Source organism: Crocuta crocuta, unplaced genomic scaffold (genome assembly GCF_008692635.1).
Source record: "Crocuta crocuta isolate KB4526 unplaced genomic scaffold, BGI_CrCroc_1.0 scaffold73, whole genome shotgun sequence".
NCBI classification, from domain to species: domain Eukaryota; kingdom Metazoa; phylum Chordata; class Mammalia; order Carnivora; family Hyaenidae; genus Crocuta; species Crocuta crocuta.
Genome location: NW_027529443.1, coordinates 4,896,738 through 4,917,506, shown reverse-complemented (window position 1 = coordinate 4,917,506; position 20,769 = coordinate 4,896,738). Strand labels below are relative to the sequence as shown.

The following is a 20,769-nucleotide window of genomic DNA, read 5'->3' as shown; positions in this document are numbered from 1 at the left end:
CCTGTGGGTGACTCTTAGGCACACTAAGGTTTGAGGAGCACTCTGGAAAGGTTCAGGTGGAAAGGTCAGATGCATTATGCTCAAAGAAGAAAACCCAAAATGGCAGTGTTTGATATCAGTTCATTTGGAAATGGTTAAGTCTTCATGATAAAAATGGACAAACATAGGGGCACCTGGGTGGCTCAGTCGGTTAAGCATCCAGTTTCGGCTCAGGTCATGATCTCATGGTTCGTGGGTTCGAGCCCTGCATCGGGCTCTGTGCTGACAGCTAGCTCAGAGCCTGGAGCCTGTTTCAGATTCTGTATCTCCCTCTCTCTCTCTAACTCTCCTCTGCTCATGCTGTCTCTCTCTCTCTCAAAAATAAATAAAACATTTAAAAAAATTTTTAAAATGGAAAAACATAATAAGACACTGAATATGAGGCCTTATAACACAAAAATAGCAGTAATATAGCTAGCACTTATTGACCATTCCCTGGGTGCCACATTCGTCACTAAATGTGTATATTCTGCATCTGATTGTACTTCTACAACAACCCCATGAGGTATATATTATCTCCATTTCATTAGCCAAGAACTTGAGGTTCTAAAATGTGAAGTAGCTGCTAGGCAAGATGCAGACCCTGACATCCCGTAGCTTTGTATCCACTATGCTGTGTCACCTGGCTACTGGCTCGTTAGCAATCAGCTATACTGTGAATACATTTGGTTTTCTATATTCCTTGGGGACAGGATCGACATCTTATGTTGTCCCCACGTCCCCAATGCCTAGTAGAATTCTTAACACCTCATAGGGACCTGCTTATTGAACTTCAAAGTCAAAGTCAAAAAGGAGAAGTTCTTGCCTTGGGTACAAGGATGAACTTATTGAACTTCACTGAGTCAGAGTCAAAGAGGAAAACTCCTTTCTTTGGGTGCAAGAATGAGGTACAACCTGCATGAGGATGAGATAAAGCAAGAGTTCAGCCTGAGGATAAATGGAAGGAAAGGCCATGTGCTGGAGTGCAGAAACACATCCATGCAGAATAAGTTACCGCTTGTGTCCTAGGGCCCCTTGTCCCTCCCCCAGAAGTCCACCCAGCCCTTTTTCCATCTCATTTATTCCGTCTACACCCGTTGCTAGTGATATGCTCTTACACAAGTCAGATGTCATTATCCCCACTCCCACCAGCAATGGTCCACTGCTTGGTTGTAGGAAAATAAAGGGAAGATCTTTGAATTTAAGATCTTTGAATTTCACTGGGTTTTTTGTTTTTTTTCCAAATAAATAAAATGGAAAGAAAGAGGAGCAAGAGAGTTTTGGGTGTTTCCAAGAGAGTGATTATAATGCACTATGAACTCTAGGCTGGGGGTGAATTAACTAAAAGCAAGAGGGAATGGGGAGGAGAAAGTAGGCTCAGTAAATATTGGCTCAGGGGCATGAGTGGCTCAGCTGGTTGAGTTTCTGACTTGATTTCTGCTCAGTCCTGATCCCAGGGTTGTGGGATCAAGCCCTGCATAAGGCTCCATGCTGAGCATGGAGCTGGCTGAAGATTCTCTCTCTTCCACTGCTCTCTCTCTCTTAAAAAAAAATTAAAAATAATATTGGGTCAACAGTCTGGTGGTATAAGACTTGTTGCAGTAAAGTACTAGGGTTAATGAAGTGGAAAAATAGGAAGGGGCATTGGATTGTGGGGTACACAAAACAGAGATTGAGAAAGTGGTATAATTTCTGGGATGATGAACTTCAGGGAGGAGGTAACTGTAATAGGGTAGAAGCAAAGGTGATAAGAGGTGAGGCGGTGCTTTATCCCCTACTTTCCAGTATTCTGTTTCTATTGTATTACTGCACTTATGGAACACTTAGGAAAAAATGTCAAATAATAGCTGTGGTAATGAATGTCTATCTCATTCCAGGCTTTAATGGGGTTGCATTTATCATTAACTATGGAGCTATTATTTCAGATAGCCTTTATCCTGTGAAGAAAATTTTCTGCTATCTCTAGTTAATTCTAATGACCCTGTGGTTTGCTCTTTTGACCTATACATATAATGAATATTATAATAATAGATTTTTCTAAGATTGAGCCATCTTTGCATTCTTGGTAGGAGTGGTTCTATGTTAGCCTTCTATCAGATCACTTGGTTCAGTCTGCTAATATAACACTTTGGATTTTTCTATCATAGCTCAGATGGTTGGCGTTGTATCCTTAAGATCTGTACAACTCTCATTTTTCTGTCTCCTTCTCTTGCCTGCCTACATTACTGGCTTTCAGGTTGACTCCTAGCTAACTTCTTCCTGTTTCTGTAAGCTGATGCCTTACTCTACCTCATCCTTCCTATGGCTAGTTGTGTCTACACTACTGACCCTCTGCTTCCTTCTTCTTCTTCTTCTTCTTCTTCTTCTTCTCCTTCTCCTTCTCCTTCTCCTTCTCCTTCTTCTCCTTCTTCTCCTTCTTCTCCTTCTTCCCCTTTCTTCTTTAAGCTGGTCTTATAGCCTCCTTTACTGAGGGTGTTCTTCATTGAGGGTGAAGCCTACCTGTAATGCTGTAATATTTTTCCAGCCTTCTCTCTGGGCTGGCTGGATAGTGGTTATGGGTGCTATATGGATGACATGTGCACCTTGGTTTGGACGACAACTCTTACTTTCTCTTTTAGCTTTTGCTTTTTTGAATCCAGGTAAAATTCATGTAACATAAAATTAACCATTAACCATTGTAAAAGTTGACTTTTTAAGTTATTTAATTTTTTTGAGGGGGGGAGAGAGAGAGAGAGAGAGAGAGAAAGAATGAGCAGGGAAGGGGCAGAGAGAGAAAGAGAGGGAGAGAGAGAATCCCAAGCAGGGATTGCCAGCTCCTGGCAACCACTGGTCTGCTTTCTGTCTCTGTGGGTTTACCTGTTCTGGATGTTTCATATAAATGGAAACATACAAGTTGTGACCTTTTATGGCAGAGTATACAGATGTTCATAACAGCACTATTCACAAAAGCCAAAAAGTGGAAACAACCTAAACATTCAGCCAATGAATGGATAAACAAAATTTGATCTGTCTGCACAAGGGGATGGTGTTCAGCCATAAATTAAGTACTGAAACATGTTGTCACATGGATGAACCTTGAAAGCCTCATGCTTCATGAAAGAAACCAACCTTTCTTGGTGGCTTTGTGGAAAACAAGCTTAGAGAATGTACAATTAATCTCGGAGGCACAGTGGGTAGAGCAGTGTGAAAGTCAGAAATCAGTATGGAACCAGTATGGAGCAGAGGCTACATCTTACCAGTTTATCTCACTCTGTGTGCTTCTTAACTATTCATGTTAATAAGTTACACCTCCCATTAAGATGTTCTACAACCCCCACTTGTTGATGCATTAAGATTTGGGGGCTATTAATTCTGAAACTGCTTTTTCTGTTTCTAGTAAGAGATGCTAAAAACCTTGTACCTATGGACCCCAATGGCTTGTCAGACCCTTACGTGAAACTGAAACTGATTCCCGACCCCAAGAGCGAGAGCAAGCAGAAGACCAAAACCATCAAGTGCTCCCTCAACCCTGAGTGGAATGAGACATTCAGATTGTAAGTCAAAATTATTGCGCCCAGCATGGGTGGTGGAGGTCGGGGAGTGCCTCTCCTAGTTCCCATTTCATTTCTCCCTTCCCTCCTTCCCTCCCTCCCTCTCCCACTCCTCTCTTCCCTTCCTCCCCCTCCATCTGCATTTTTACATTGCAAGCCAAGTGAAAATTGGAACTTATTTTTTTAATAGAGTTGAGAATGTCTGTGGTGTGGGGAGTGGGTGGGACAGAAAATAGTGTGATGTGTTGCTAGGTGAAGGCAAGTTGTGGGAGAAGCTCTGGTCTCAGTGAGCAGTGGGACATAACCCACAGGGTGTGGCCATAACCCCTCTACAGCTCAGTCTGTGGGTATACGCATGCTGGGGCTGCAGCCTCCTGGAAGTTCTCTGCCAGCTTCCATGGACCACCTTCCCTGGCCAGTGCTCCGAGAACCTGGGGTCACTTTTTGATGCATTTGGGCCCACAAGTGTTACGCGAGCCAATATTGAACATATCCTGGTTATAAAAAGCACTATATTGAATGATCTAACTCCGTTGACACTTTCATCCCCACTTAACCAATGGTGCTGAAAGAGGTTAAAGAATGTGGCCAGAGTCCCCCGGCAGATGTGGGGTTGAGGGGAATTTGGCTTCTGACAGTCTGACTCCCAGGGGCTGTGGGCCCAAAGCACAATTCCTAGTGGGAGCTTCATCCTCTTTCCTCTCTCAAGGCAAAACTGGGGGCCCATCTCAGCCTCCGTCAAGGATGCGCCTCAGAGCAATGGGCCCCGACCAGCACCAACGAGACTGTTTCCTCCATACACGTCCTCAGCCTCATGCTAACTCACATGTGTGCAAACTCTCACGCAATTCTATAATTGATACCTGCATTTCTTATAGCAACTGTGTCAGCAGGGTTTCCTGAACACCATGAGCCCTGTTAAGACACAGGCAGCGGAAATAGCCACAACTGTTTCTGTCAGAGCTGGCCCGGCTCCTCTGCCCGGTTAAGCCACAGGCTGGCAAACTGGCAGAGCCTCTCCCTCCCTGGGGACCTTGTCTGGGGTTGGAAACAGAATATGTTTCTTGCAACATCTATACTCTTTAAAAATTCCTACCTTCGGGCCTTGTCCTTGTGAACATTTCATCTGCTTGCAAAATCACTGTGACCTCCGCTGACTTCTCTCTTCTGTCCCTTTGCAGCCAACTGAAAGAATCGGACAAAGACAGAAGACTGTCGGTAGAGATTTGGGATTGGGATCTGACCAGCAGGAACGACTTCATGGGATCTTTGTCGTTTGGGATTTCCGAACTGCAGAAAGCCGGTGTGGATGGCTGGTAAGGAGGATTTTGCTTTGATAGCTATCATACAGCTTGGTCCCATCGAATGTGGGAACAAGTATGATTTCCTTTTTCTCCTAAAAGTGAACTACAAAAACAGAGTCACAGAGTGATGGCTGGTCGATTGGCTCTACCTCACATATATATTTTATTTGGTCCTTGTGCTTAAAAAAAAAATCACTTGCTAGTATTTTCAAAATCAGGACATTTTTCCATAGAAGTCTGGACTTCTGGCTTGCCAAACCAGAAATATCTGGATGCACTGGGCCTAGAAGGGAATGGTTGCAAACAGGTGAGTTGTTAATGCCCCCTTCAGACAGGACACGGATTTTCTCTTTGCTATAGGCTTCACTATTCTGTTGTTTTCTATCTGTCTCACTTGACACAGTTCTATGTCTTGACTGGCCCCATGGGCACTATAGTGCCTCTCATGTTATACCCTCAAGATATATGCAATCCACTGTTAGATTCTGGTTCCATAAGGTGATGCTCCTTCACTGGGACTGCCTACCAAGCCTGGCCACAGAGGTGCTGGGAGGTAGCTGTCATGGTCATCTGTGACATCTCCTTTGTTCCCTTCTTGTGGCAAAAAAGTCCTTGTTCCCATATTCCCAGCAAGGAGGCTGGGTAAGCCCCCTTGACAACGGTTTCACCATCATCTGAGTAATGGAGTCGGACTACATAGTCCACCCTGGCACCATAGCTTTGGGCAAAGCAGGGATTAATGAATGCTCTTATCTCTTTAAGCGAAATGGTCTCCTTTCTGAATGGTTTAACTCAGGGCTTTCTCAGTTACAAATGCAAGAAAATAAGAATCAGATTGGAGTAGCAAGAAAGAGAAAGTAGCATCTGGACTCCACACCCTTTTCATTGTTCTCCTTACAACTTCCTTGTCTGTCCATGTTTACCATGGACTTTTATTCAGATACACAAAGTCTCTACTCCATTTGGGTCACTAGAGATAGGATAGACATACCTTCATGGAGCTTAGCTTCTGGAAGGGAAGAAGAAACGATGCGAATAACTCATCATCAGTGACAACATGATGACATATGTGAAGGGGGGTGGAAGCTAAGTGTGTATAAAAGTAAGAATAGTAGCAATAAGCTGTGTTCAGGCACAGATCACAAACAGTTAACAACATAATTTTCAAACAATAGACAATGAGCATTTGTCACAGTTTTCCTCAGCGCACAAATAGGGAAGCCAGGAAGATGAATGGCTGATTCTGCAGGTTGGAGAAGCTGGTATTCGTATGCCAGGGAGACACAGCAATGATGAAATAACTGCTAAGTTAGCCATGAACCAGGACAATGAAATCACAGCCCTGGAGGGGCTCTGTCTACCGAACTGGAAGAACTTCTTTTTATAAGTATATATTTTTATGATTTTATTTTATTAAAAAAATTTTTTTAAATGTCTATTTTATTTTGAGAGACAGAGACAGAGAGCGAGTGGGGGAGGGGCAGAGAGAGAGGGAGACACAGAATCTGAAACAGGCTCCAGGCTCTGAGCTAGCTGTCAGCACAGAGCCCAATGCGGGGCTCGAACCCACGGACTGTTGGATCATGACCTGAGCCGAAGTTGGATACTTAACTGGCTGAGCCAGCCAGGTGCCCCATTATTATCCAATAATACATTAAAAAAAAAATCATTCACCACGATCAAATGGGATTTATCCCAGGGCTGCCAGCGTAGTTCAGTATTCACAAGTCCATCAGTGTGATGCATCACATCACCAAGAGGAATGATAAAAACCATATGATCATAGATGCAAAAAAGAAAGCATCTGACAGAGTAACACCTCCATTCACAATAAAAACTTGGGTAATTTTTCTTAGCATATGGATAGTCTGACTTTGCATGCTGCCATTATCACCGCCGACAGATTGCACGTTTCTTTCTCTTTAAGTCAGGCGTAAAGAGGTTAAAGAGAAAGAATGCACAATCCCCAGGGGGTTTAAGCGAGACAGGAGAGAGAATATAATAATAATAATTACAAGAACAAGAGCTACCACTTACTGGCTTGTACTGGATGCCAGGCTCTGTGCTGATCACTTTCCAGGAGACCTGGAGTCCTGTGTCGTGGAGTCACACGCTGATACCCACTAACAGCCTCTTTAGTTTCTCTAATGCATCCAGACTTTCTTACGCGGTTCTGTGACCTCCTGGTGGCGAGGAGAAGGGGACCATCCTACATGTCGTGCCTTCTGGGCTTCCCTGCCACCAAGCAGCCGATCCTACCTGGGCCCTGAACCTGGGCCCACTGAGGCAGGACGGGTCCTTCCCCGGCTTTGAGGCATCATCTCTGTCGCCTGCATGGGGGCCCAGAGTCTGTCTGGGTTCTCCCTGTTTCCCTGGCCTGCCGCTTCTGTGACGTTTGGCCTTCCACATAGGTTTCTGCCCAGGACTCAGTGAGAAGTGGGGGGGCAGATAAAAAACATTTAAAAAAAAAAAAGAAAAAGAAATTAGAGGAGGGAACTTTTGCTAAATAAAATCTCTCTGGGGACTTTTGCAAATAAAAGTCCTCTTCAGATTCGGGGCCAAGACATCTATGATGCTGCCTTGACTGTAAAGGTACCCAGTTCTAGAAATGTGGATTCTTGTCCCCGCGTGATCTTGGGTGAGTTACATCTGGTCTCCGAGACTCAGTTTCCCCATCTGGCAGGGGCTGAGCTCCCCCGCTAGTCTTTTGCGAAGCAATTTCAAGGCCACGTGGCAGCAGCGGCAGCTGTGAGAGCTCCCAGATGTGGTGTGCCAGCCCCAGGCCTCTCATCTGCAGATAGACCTGCGTCTATCATCAGATCCGCTCTTTTGTTTCTAATTTTATTTGTTTCTGCTGTCTCCTTTCCTTCCCCTAGTTTTCCAGAGGTTCCTCTGTTGTTGTTTTTTTTTCTTTTTAATGTTTTATTTATTTCTAGGAGAGAGAGAGAGAGACAGCGTGAGCAGGGGAGGGTCAGAGAGAGAGGGAGTCACAGACTGAAACAGGCTCCAGGCTCTGAGCTGGCAGTCCACACAGAGCCCGACGCGGGGCTCGAACCCACGAACCGCGAGATCATGACCTAAGCGAAAGTCGGACGCTTAACTGACTAAGCCACCCAGGTGCCCCCAGAGGTTCCTCTGTTTTGCCGTGGTTTGTTTTTCTGCAAAGAAGGAGCTCTGGGATTTATATATTGATTCTGTGTTTCGGTGTTCTTCTTTTCTGTGTTTGTTGGGTCGTTGCCTTTGAATTTCGGTTGAACATTGTGCGAATTTATTTTTCGTCTCTGAACTGACTCTGCTTTTCAAGAATAAAGAACAAGCATTGGAGGGAAGCAAGAGTTCCTCCAACTTGTGATATGTTGAGTTCCAGCCTTTGTTGCTTGTTCAAGGTCTGCGATTGTGTTTTTAATTTCCTTTTCAAGCGTGCTTTTTATTTAGGGATTTTGGAAACCTCTGACGTTAGCTTTTTGTTTTGTTTTTCATTAATGAGGTCAAATGACAGTACAGTGTTTTGTGGTCAGAGAATATGGCCTGTAACCTAGCCTTCCCGCCCCTCCCCTCCCCTTCCTTTCTTTCCAATTTAGCCTAGTTCAGTGTTGCTAAATGTTCACATTTCCATACAATGATTACATTTACTACTTGTAGGGCATGCATCTCAGTGTTTATTAATTCTATCTTAATATAGTATCTAGATCTCTTATGCTTTCCTATTTTTTTATTTGTTTCATCTGACCAAAATGTATTCGAACATCTGCTTTCATCTGATGGGTTTTGCCTTTTATGTGTGCGGCATCATTATTGACCACATGACTCTTCAAGACTTATTTTCAAAAATGACTTATATCAACACGGAATTATGTCTGTTGCCATTGATACTCTTTGCCCATGATTTTCCCTTGTGGCTGACATTTCTTCAGTGAATATACATAGCAAGTACCTGTATACTGAGGAGAGTTTGGTGAACAAACAGGCAAGAATCTTTGTGTTCATGGAGTTTTCTTTTTCTTTGGAGAACAATATATAAAACTTTTAAAGATGAGTAGTAAAAAATAGTACGTTTGAGGCTGACAAATGCTATAGAGAAAAGTCAACAAAAAACAAGGAAAGCGAATGCCAGGGAGTGGTGATACTCTGAATTATTTAATGTAATTCCCAGGAGAGGACTCACTGAAAAGATGACATATGGTAAAGATCTGAAAGGGGGGTGGGTGAGGGAGTGAACATGTGGAGGTCTAGCGAGAGTTGTCCCAGATGGTGAGAACAGCAAGTGCAAAGGCCCTGAGGCAGGAATGTCCCTAGCAGATTTGAGGGGCAGAGAAGTGACCTATGTGGCTGAAGTTGGATCTGTAAAGGGGGTAGCAGTGGGGGGCAAGGACTGGCAGGATGGGGAGAGTGCTTGGCAGATCCCATGGGAGCCTCTTAGGAGCTTTGTCTTCCACACACAGGAGTAAGGTGAGCAGCCAAGGAATGAGGACATCTGATTTACCTTCTAATCTGTCACCTTTGGTTGCAGAGTGGTAAACACATCTTTCCTCACGGACCCTGTGCATTTTCTTCTGTTTAATCTGAGTCCTTTGGTTTGGTATAGCAAGTGGTATGTTCTTGGATTCAAAGCAAAGCAAAGCAAAACAAAACAAACCCTGAATCTGAAAGTCTTTTCTCTTTTCCATAGGGAAATGTTTTAACATTTGTAGTCATAATTGCCATATTTCCATCATGGTGTTTCTGATTCTGAGGGGTTTTTTCCATCCTATTTCATTCTTTCCTTCTCCTCCTCCTCCTTCTTTTTAATTTTTTAATGTTTATTTATTTTTGAGAGGGGGGAGGGGCAGAGAGAGGGAAACAGAATCCGAAGCAGGCTCCTGGCTCTGAGCTGTCAGCACAGGGCCCGACCTTCTTCTTCTTCTTCTTCTTCTAAACAGAAAACTATTATTTCATTGTTACCTTAAAATTACGTTTCTTTAAGCATTCTTTTGATGTTACTAATAATGTCATTTAGTCTTATTATTTTTCTTTTGAAAAAAAAAAAACAAAACAAAACACTAAACGAAAGACTAAGGCTGTGCAGTCAGACTTCCTGGGTTACCATCTCTGCTCCATTGTTTCCTCACTGTGCACCCTAGGGCACCTTCCTTTGCCTCTCTGGCTCTTTTCTTCATTTTGGAGATAATAGTGGTAATTATGTCATAGGGGTGCTGTAATACTAAAATAGTTAATAGAAGTGAAGTTCCCAGTATCTGCTGAGTAGTAAGCCCTCAGTGTTAGTGATTATTAGTAATTGAATAATTATTAGAAAAATAGAAATAAGAAAACAAAATATTATCTAGAGTCCCACTGCCCAGGAATAATCACTATTGAATAAGAGGTTCTTTTCTGTGTGTGTGTATTGTGTACGTGTGCATGTGTGTGTGTGTCTGTGCTCACGTATGTGTGTATGAAGCAAAAATGAAATCTTACTGTACATAGTGTTTAGCAGCCCGTGTTTTTCACCTAACAATGCATAATGAACGCTTCTCCCTATAAATCAGTCATCTTGGGCAACATCATTTTCTTGTGGTCCATTCTATAGGTCCACCTCAACTTACAGAATCATTTCTTTTTATTATAAGATGTGTAATGCTTACCTTAGTAATAATTCTACAGTAAACATTTTTGCAGCAAAACTTTTGTGCACAGCTTTCATTATTTCCTAAGGAATCTCTAATCCTGCAATTGATGGTTTTGAGAACATATGTATTATTAAAGCGTTTGCCAAACTGTTCTGAAATTTTTTTCAATTAACATTCTCACCAGTGCTGTGTGATTCTTTGCATTTCACCCACACTTGTCAACACCTGGTATTGTAAATTTCAAAGATATAATGCAAAGATTATACATATTTTGTTACTAATTATACATGTTTATATAATACTCATTATCATACATACTTTGTTACTAATTATGTTGAATAATTTCATTTGTGTATTGCCATTTGTTTGTATTTATAAATATCTATGCCCTGATTTGCCTCTCATTTTCTTATTGAATTATAAGAACTTTTTATATAAGATGGATCATAATATGTCTTTCTTGTTATATGTGTTGTGATATTCCCTCCTTTCATGTTGTATGTTAATTTTGGTGTTACACATTTTCTTTTTTTTTATGTTTATTTATTTTTGAGAGAGGGAGAGAGAGAAAGAATTGCAAGCAGTCTCCACACTGTCAGCACAGAGCCTGACATGGGGCTCGATCTCACAAACTATGAGGTCATGACTTGAGCCAAAATCAAGAGTCGGATGCTCAACTGACTGTGCCAACCACGTGCCCTGCATTTTTCTATTAATATTTATATTAAGCTTTCAATTCAGCTCTAATCAATATATAAATATCAGGTTCAATTGCCAGAAAAATTTCTCAGGTTGGTCTTCTAATTCCCTAATTGTTATCTGAATTGTCCATCCTAATGTTCATGGTTTCCAGTGGATTTTTAAATTTAGTAATTATATTTTTCTTCTGAAAGTAGCCTTTTCTAATCTTCCATTGTTCCCTTTTCAAAGATGATTTAGCCTCTTGAATCTCATTGAAAGTATGAATTAGATATTTTTTTGGAATTTTCTCTTTTTTGGCAATAGTTCTATTTCATGGGAGGTACTTATCTGATTTCTCATTGTTTCTCTTAGAATGAGTTTTTCATACATGCAGTTATTTTTCTGTATCCGCCCATCCTTGTAGACAGATGAGCATAGAAATGATGAGTTTCTCAGTTCTAATTTTTCAAATTCAGATGAAGGGAGAAAGGAGTCTTTTGAATTTGGGGGGAACTTTTCTTTGTCAGAACGGGAATCTCGTTCCCTGTGGCTATTTTGGAGAGATCCACAGCTGGAGACAGCTACCCAATGGGCAGCCTTCCTGCCCTAGCCGGGGGGGGGCATTTTCTCCAGCTGGTTTTGTGCAACTCAAAGTTGGAAAGGATCCCTGCTTTTCTTTTCTAACAGGTACAAGTGTTCTCATTCAGTGGCAGTAGTGACAGCAGCCTGGCTACAGAAAACAGCCAGGGCGCCTTGATAAGTCCCATGCTTCCTGAGCATGGACCGGAAGTGGTGACTCTCATCCAGTCCCTGTGGTCTGGCCCAGGGTTGTTAGTGGGGTTCTGTCAGAGGTCCCTTTGACTGGTCACATCTGGTCAGTCCCCCTTGATTGTAGTTTCAAAGGGGCTTAGACTGTACACGGTTTAGATAGCACAGGGTTGGGGCATCACTGATACTGAACTGTAGCCTGACCAGCTGTCCTTTGGCCAGTGCTCCTTCAAACTTTCAGATTACCACAAAGAGAGAGTCTCAGGGGGTGCTGCTGTACCCTTAACCTTCTTGAACTCTTGCTGCTGGCTGAACTCCCGTTTTAACAAGGAGGTCCAGGCTTTAGTCTCAGAGCCTTTGATAAGCAGCCCCATCAGCTAAGACTTGTGTAACTGTCATTTACATACATTTACTTTTCTATAGTTCCTTTACTTGTAACCTGTTGGCTTCCTCCTTAAAGTGTATTTATCATTTAAGAAAGAGACAATATAATGAAAAACATTAAGTTGATCATAATATCTAGACTAGGAGAATTCACAAAGGCCAATAATGTTTGCCAGCCGCTGCTCCATGTTCTCTTACTATGATTTGAGTTTGTGGGAATTCCTGGAAGTCTGCTGTGTGGATGGGACCCTTGATTGCTAGCCAAGATTCAGATGTTCTCTTATGTTTGCATTTCTTTTGGTCATTTCAGTGGAAATTGGGAAGAAGGTAATTGAATATTAAATGTGGAGGCCTAAAGGCGCAAATAGGTGATTCTGCTTTGAATCACCTCTCCTCCTATGTTTAGAAGCTGCCGAGGCAGGTTTGTGAATGGAGGAAAAAATCATCATGAAAATTTTGAACTGGGGTTAGAAAGTCTTCCTTTGGGAATGAGGAGCTCCAGGAGTTTTGTGGGCTTTTTTGTTTATTTGTTAGTTTGTTTTTCCCCTCTAGTGACTCAAATATCTTTGGAAGGTTCCTTCTCCTTCCTCACTCTCCTGTTACCCTTTGAGTAGATGGAAGTACCTATGTGGTCAAAAACATACTGAAGCCATCCTGTTTATTAGGATGTCAATATCAGTAATGATGATGATGATTTCTTTTTATCTCTTGCTAAATGCCAAGCACTATGCTTATCATTTTACATGAGCCACCGTATATCAGCTTCACAGTAATCCTATGAAAAAGATTTTTTTAAAAAGTAATCTCTGTGCTCAACATGGGGCTCAAACTCTTGACCCTGAGATCAAGAGTCACATGCTCTTCCAACTGAACCAATTAGGCGCCCCTGAAAAAGACTTTTGTTCTAACTTACTTATTTATTTTTGGATGTTTATTTATTTATTTTGAGAGAGAGGAGAGAACTGGAGTGGGGAAGAGGCAGAGAGAGAGAGAAAATCCCAAGCAGGCTCCATGCTGTCAGCACAGAGCCCGATGTGAGGCTCAAACTCACGAACCGTGAAGTCATGACCTGAGCTGAAATAAAGTCGGATGCTTAACCGACTGAGCCACCCAGGTGCCCCTGTTCCAATTTATAGATGAGAAAAATTGGGGCTCAGAGGGCCTTGCTAGCTTATCCAGTGACCCAGATAGGCAAAGGCAGAGGTGAGATTTAGACCCAGGCAGATTATGACTAGGCGTTGTGTACTTACCCACTGAGGGATGCCATTTCGCAAGAGTTTAATACAGGGCACTTTGGGAAGGCATCTGCAGAGAAAACGGCGTCATGGAGACAAGTCTGTAGTCATCCAAATGCTGCTGACTGAGTGCCAGGATGCTGGGAGAACGTGATAAGAATCCATCAACCATGGGAGATCTTCATAGCATTCTTTCAGAATAGGAAAGCACTTGGTGGAGAAAAAAACTAGGCAAAAACATACAATATTGAATGATAGAACTAAGTGTGTGTGTGTGTGTGTGGAGAAAGACAGAGCCAGCCAGAACTTTGCATCCTATCAACACAGTGTATCATTTTTTCTGGTATTTGTGGAATAGTTACAAAAATTCATAGCATGTCTGGCTACAAACACATGCACACACACATGCACACACACACCCCAAAAGAAAAAACCGTCAACACATTTTTTAAAGTAGAGCTGCCTATAGCCTTCCTTTTCTTATCCTAACAACAAAATAATATCAAGTACAGTCACGGAATTTCTCATGTCTCCATGTTTCCCTTTAGGTTTAAGTTGCTGAGCCAGGAGGAAGGAGAGTACTTCAACGTGCCCGTGCCGCCAGAGGGAAGTGAAGGGAATGAAGAATTACGGCAGAAATTCGAGGTGAGACGTCTTTCTTTCTACATGAGTGGGAACTGGTTGAGCCTGCCTCTGTGCCATTTTCCACAGTTATGGTGTGGTTTCTACCAAGGCCCTTCATGACTCCGTGCCTCTGCAGTGTTATTCTACCTCCCAGAAAACTCCTGTGCATCCTGCAAAACCCCAACCAAATGTACCCTGCTTTATGAAGCTATTCCTGCCTCCCTGTCCTCATTTAATTTTAGACTTTTCTTTAAAAGTGCTCATTTGCTCCTTGGGTCATGGTGATGGTAGCTTGGACTGGGATGGTAGTAACGGTAAGTGAAAGAAGTGGACTGAGAAGTGATATATTTTGGAGGCTGGGTCAACTAGGCTTACTGAGGGATAGAATGTGGGTTTGGAGCTATTGGCAGGATGGTGCTCTGTTGTTAACAAATGGAATTATTTGCGATGGTGACTTCATGAAATACTCATGGGTGTATCTTCTGAAGATGAAGAGCCCTTGGCCATGACCTTGGACTATAGTGCTGGCCCTGCTTTTCCCTTAGCTGAGCCCCTTCCCTTCTGTGGGGCCAATAAACCCCATTTGCAGCTACATGAGAGGAGCCGATGTGTAGGACACATCCCAGTTTTACAAAGAAAATGTTTTGGGGAAGATGGATTTGCGTTATTTCATTACATATGTATTGAATGATTTTAAAGTAGTTTCAGAAGGGAAAATACATTATTTTGTTCACACAAACTCAATATACTGAGTCTAATGGGAAATCAACAATTCTAGATAAACAGTGGTGGCCTGCTAAGTCAAAAGAAAAATGTATAAAATAGCTAAAATGAAATAGATCACTATCATTGTAGTAATCATACAGGCAAATTTAAAAAAAAAAAAATCTGTGACCAGGTAAAGTTCTGTGAAAGAGAGGTCCATATTGCTGTGAGAACATAGAAGAGGGAAATGTAACAGTCTCAGAGGACAGGGAAGGTATCATTGAGTCATCAACAGTTCAAGTTAACTGAGAGGCAACAGAGAATTCCATTCAGAGAGGACAGCATGTGCAAAGGCCCTGTGGTGGTGGTGGTGGGGTTATATGGCAACTATGTGAAATTTAAAGAAGGTCAGTGTGGGTAGAGGAGAGAGAACAATGGGCGAGTTCAAGGTAAGACTAAGGAAGTAGCTGGTCATCGCAGTAGAAGGACTGCCGGCCGTGCCAAGAATTTTGGCATTTATCCCAAGATCCACATTAATTTCCCCCTCAACTGGACAGAAATACCACTTGAGTATTGACCCTTCTGCCCTCCACAAAACTAGACTGTGGTGATGGGTCTGACCCAGGGAGAGGGAATATCCCTTCCTGGAAAATAGTGTGATAAACATTGGCCTTGGGCTTATCAGTCACTCTCCAGTGAACTTAGTAAGTGAAGGTCATTCCTATGCAGCCAGCTCAGTTCCCTATGAGCTGGTAAAAGGGCTTCCCACGCAGTGGGGCCAACAACTGGACACTGTTGATTGGTCATTCCAGAGAACACCTTGCGTCTCTTTCCCTCAACTCTGATGAAGCTGTGCCCATTTGCTGCTGTGTCAAAAATGTACTGTTGAGGGGGGCGGGGGGAGGCCATGATTTTCTTGTATAAAATGAAGTCTCAGTTTGCAAAATGATTTCTTCCATCCTAGGGCAGCCGGGGTGACATTTCAGGACATCAAAGAAAACAGTTCCTACGTGAGCATAGCATTTGTTGGGGCCAGTTATGGGCTTGCAATAAAGGGCTGTTTTATCTGCATGCAACAAAATGCACCCGTTTATTTCTAGCAAGAGCCTGCAAATGCTTGTTTATGCCTGAATTATAATTGCTCCGTACCATAGTTGTTGATTAAAAAAAAATGCTTCCAACAGACCGAAAATTGTTCTCAGACACATAGAGAAATTTCAGTTGACCTTGAACGTAAGAAATGTAATCCCTATGCAATAAGCAATTAGCACCCAGAATGACTCAGAAATTACTTTCAAGCCTCTTATCTCGAAAAATTCTGAGTGATGGTAAAATCGAGCTGCTGGAATTGGGGTAATAGAATTTCATGGTAGGGTGAGCTCGGTGCAATTCCTGCATGGGGTGTATTTCAGAATGTCAGAGTTGACTCTGTCTGGGGGCCTTTTGTCTGACCATGGGCTTGCCTGGGGTCAGAGAAGGGAGAACTTCACTTTGGATGGTTCAGAATGGGTTTTCTGACAGTCTTAGGATTTTCTTACATAATAAAATGCTTACTGTGTGCCATTTATTATTTAAGTGCTGCAGAAATATTAACTTAGTTAATCTTCACAGTACCCCTGAATGGTAGATACTATGAGCATCCCCATTTTTCTTTTACAAACGAGAATGCTAAGGCCCAGACAGGTTAAGCAACTTCCTCACATCCCATCGCTGGTCATTATCTTGGGTTGAGTTTTCCCCAGAAGCAGACCATGAAAGACTCAAGCACAAGTAGTTTCTTCAGGAAGCGATTCTGGGAAGCATCACTGACCAGAGGGGAGGATGTGCCTGGGAAGGCAGGGAGCCGGGAAAGTGTGTATCATGAAGCAGGTCAGCACTGTGGGCAGCTGGGGTTTAACCCCGCCGGAGAAGCCGCATGTGTGCCTCATGGGGTCCCACTTGGGGGGACACGAAACTGCAGTATTTTCCCCCAGCTCAACCTGTGCCTCTGGCTGGCGGCAGCTTTCAGGAGCGCTAATGGCCAGCATCTGCAGCTCGCCCTGCCTGTGGGCTCCACTCGCTCCTGCAACCAGGAAATGAGCCTGCAAGCAGAGCTGCAGATGTGAGCCGCGAGGAGCCCCAGGTGTAGACAGGAGAGTGCCGGGGCGGGGGACTTGGTGGGACACTGGGGCCTCGTGTGTGCGGTGGGAAGCCTGTTCCGTTCGAGTGGTTCAGGGGCCAGGCGTTTTGGATTTGAATCCGCCTCTGCCATGTTCTCGCTAGGTGACTGTAGGCAAGTTACTTTAACTCTGAGCCTTTCATTCCCCATCTGTAAAATGGGAGAATCACAACACTTCTTGGCTTCCAGGGTTATGTGAGGATCGAAAGAGATAATGCATTTAGAACAGCATCTGGCACGTCATCGCATACAAATGTCAGGCCATTGTTGTGATTGTCAGCCTCCCCCTTGGAATAAATACAGCTCAGAACATGTCCCTTCTGGGCTGTGGAAGGGCGGCTTGGGGATGCCAGGCCTCCTGAGGCCTCGCCTCTGCTGCTGGGTCCTAGGGTGCCCCTCCGGAGCTCCGTAGAGGGGTGGGGGTTACAGAGGAGTCTGGAGGCTAAGCCAGGGCAGGCACTAATCATCTGAATTGGAGCCCTGGGTGCCGGCTGTGGAAGCGCCTCTGCTGCCCTCCAGCACATTCTGGAAAGAGGCAGGGCTCCTTGCGGTCAGTTTGCTTTCTCTTTGAGTGCTGGATTCTAGGGCTCTAAATTGCAGACATGAAAAGACAACTCTTAGTGTGCTTCTGTCTCTGAAGACCTATCCAACCCAGAAAGATAGAGGATAATTTTAATTTGGGCCTCAATTTAAAAAGGTTTGCTCTTTGACAGAGTACCTGCTAGGCCTGTGGCTCCTGGGGACCATAGGACTTTCAGAGGGGACACAGGATGGGCTTCTTGTCCTCCACAGGCTCATTGTGTAGGGGGTCACAAGCCCAAATGCAGGAGCCAGGCAGGAAACAAGGAAGGGAAAAAACCTTGGTGTCAGACAATAGGGTGTGGTGGGGACTGTGGAAAACTGGGGAGCCCGTGTCCCATCTAACATCTGATTTTCATAAGTTTTTTATGTTTATTTATTATTGGGACAGAGAGAAACAGAGCATGAGTGGCGGAGAGGTATCACCCAAACAGGCTCCAGGCTCTGAGCTGTCAGCACAGAGCCTGACATGGGGCTTGAACCCACAAACCGTGAAATCATGACCTGAGCTGAAGTCGGACGCTTAACTGACTGAGCCACCCAGGTGCCCCTAGCATCTGATTTTCAACCTTTGTCAACCAATTTAATTATTAAAACAGCAACAGCACTGTGTAGACCAGGCCAATGGGGCTGTGAGACTTCTGATCCTGAGTTTAGAATCTGGCTTAGTCTGTTTAGGCTGCTGTAACAACAACAGAAAACCCATAGGCTCAAATAACAGAGACTATTGCTCACAGTTCTGGAGGCTGGGAAGTTCAGGATCAAAGCTCCGGCCTGGCCGTGTTCTGGCGAGGGGCCCCCCTTCCTGGGTCCTACATGGCTCTCTTCTCACTGTGTCCTCACCTCGCGGAAAGGCCCAGGGAGCTCTTGGGGGCCTCTTTTATGAAGGAGGGCACTGTGCCCACCCATCAGGGCTCCATCCTCATGACTTAATACCTTCCCCCAAACCCCACCTCCTAATGCCATTGCCTTTGTGGGTTAGGATTTTAACATGTGAGTTTTGGGGGGGAGGACACACACCTTATAGCCTACATGGGGGGTGTGACAGAAACACTGTAGCTTCTGTGGGGAACATAGACATTATAGGTCTGTAGCCTGTACCTAGGGGAAAAGTCACAGAAGCAAATTGAGATGGGTGGGAAGAGGGTTTGCGTCCCAAAATTCAGAGGAGGGAAGTTTGCTGCTCCTTCAAGGACAGAGAAAGATTTCCCACTAAGCAAAGTCAAATGGAGAAACTGGGAAGTTCGATCCTCTCATGTTTCACCGGCAGGCCGTGCTGAGACCTGAGTGTCCCCCTAAGGGCCCGAGTGGGGGCTGGGGACCAGGGACGGTCAGGATTTGGATCCTCACAGGTTGGAGAATGCAGTGTGTGGACTGAGTGGGTCCTGACTCAGGACTGAAAGAAGATGGGAAGCAGAGAAGAGGGTGGGGTCAGGGAGGAAGGAGGGACCTGCTCGGGGCGGGACAGTCTGGGCAAAACTCTGGGGCTGAAGGGTCAGGATTTGGGACGATGGAAAGCTAGTGGCCCAGAAAAGGCAATGCCACTTTGGTCCTAGCGCTCTGCTTCTCTACCCAACGAGCCCATGTTTTAACCACTCGCTCTATGCTTGCAATCCCCACAACTCTGTCTCCAGCTCAGATGCCAGTTCTCAATCTCAGACCCACATGTGCCACCGCTCCCTGGGTGCTCACGCCTCGCTGCCCCAGAGTCGCTGGGATCCCCACGTATCTTACGAGTCTTACTACGAAATAACTTGACCTTGTGTGTTTGCAGCAGCTCTGTTAACGACCCCCCAAATGGAAACGACACAAATGCACCTAGAGAAGGGAATGGATAAACGTAAACACTGAACGCTATTCAGCAAATACAAAGGGACAAACTGCCGATTCCGGCAACAGCGCGGGCGAATTTCGAGAACACGATGATGAGCCAGAGCGGCCAGATGCAAAGACTACTTATTCCATAAAGAGAAGCCTGTTAGACTTTCACAGATCTTCACCAAATGTGAGGATTTCCCACACCAAGAAATTCTCCAGTCCTCTGCGGACACCAGCTGGGCATCCCACAATGTGAATCACAAATGACACTTGGAGTTAGTGTAGACCCCACAGATTAAGACCTCGGTCCCACAAGGCTGCTCCCTACTTTAGACTCCAGTCACAAATTGTGGGTTCTCAGCTCACCCACACTTCTGTCTGACTTGCTACCAATCAGGGGTTCCCTCCACCCCCTCCTCAGATTCGATGCTGCTACAATGGCTCACAGAACTCAGGGAAACACTTACTTACCTTTGCTCGTTTATTATACATTAAGGGATATGATAAAGGATACAGATGAACGGCCAGACGAAGAGATACCTAGGGTAAGTTCTGAAAGGAGCCCAGGAGATTCTGTCCCCCATGGGTTGAGATTCACCACCCTGGAAGCTCTCTAAACTCCATAGTTTAGGGATATTTATGGAGGCTTCATCATGGAGGCATGGTTGATTATTAATGATCTCAGTCTCCAACCCATCCGGGATGGGGCTGAAAGTTCCAAGCTTCAGAAGAATCATCCTTTGGTCTTTCTGGTGACCATGCCCCATCCAGGAGCCCACTAAGAGTTGCCTCATTAGAATAAAAGATGCTCCTATCAGGAACTTACGGGAACTTTAGGAGCTCCGTGTCAGAAACCAGGGGCAGAGACGAAATACATTACGTTACACTCTATGATTATGTCACACTCTATGATTCCATTTAGATGAAGTTCAAGAGCAAACGAAACTGACCTATGAGAATAGAAATCAGAACAGAGGTTGTGTTCGTGGGAGGGAGGATTGACCGGGAAAGGGCACCGAGAACTTTCTGGGGGTGATAGAAATTGTTCCCTCTCTTGATTGGGGTCTGGCTTCATGGGTGTATCCATTTTTCCAAATTCCTAGAACTGGACACTTGAGATTTATGCATTTCAGTGTATCCACTGTAATTTTTAAAACATTAATTTACAGGGGCGCCTGAGTGCCTCAATTGGTTGAGCGTCCGACTTTGGCTCAGGTCACGATCTCGCGGCTCATGAGCTTGAGCCCCGCGTTGGGCTCTGTGCTGATAGCTCAGAGCCTGGAGCCTGCTTCAGATTCTGTGTCTCCCTCTCACTCTGCCTCACCCCTGCTCGCACTCTGTCCTGAGGAAGAAGGAAAC

The 20,769-nt window shown here is 44.3% G+C and overlaps 1 protein-coding gene across 1 annotated transcript in view; it reads left to right on the top strand.

Moving 5' to 3' along the window:
- Positions 1–20,769, top strand: part of PRKCB (protein kinase C beta) — a 327,110-nt gene that overhangs the window by 217,410 nt on the left and 88,931 nt on the right. The window contains exons 7-9 of the mRNA XM_077760560.1: positions 3,395–3,551; positions 4,730–4,864; positions 14,075–14,171. Coding sequence (XP_077616686.1) covers positions 3,395–3,551; positions 4,730–4,864; positions 14,075–14,171 — 389 coding nt within the window. The remainder of the gene's footprint in view (positions 1–3,394; positions 3,552–4,729; positions 4,865–14,074; positions 14,172–20,769) is intronic.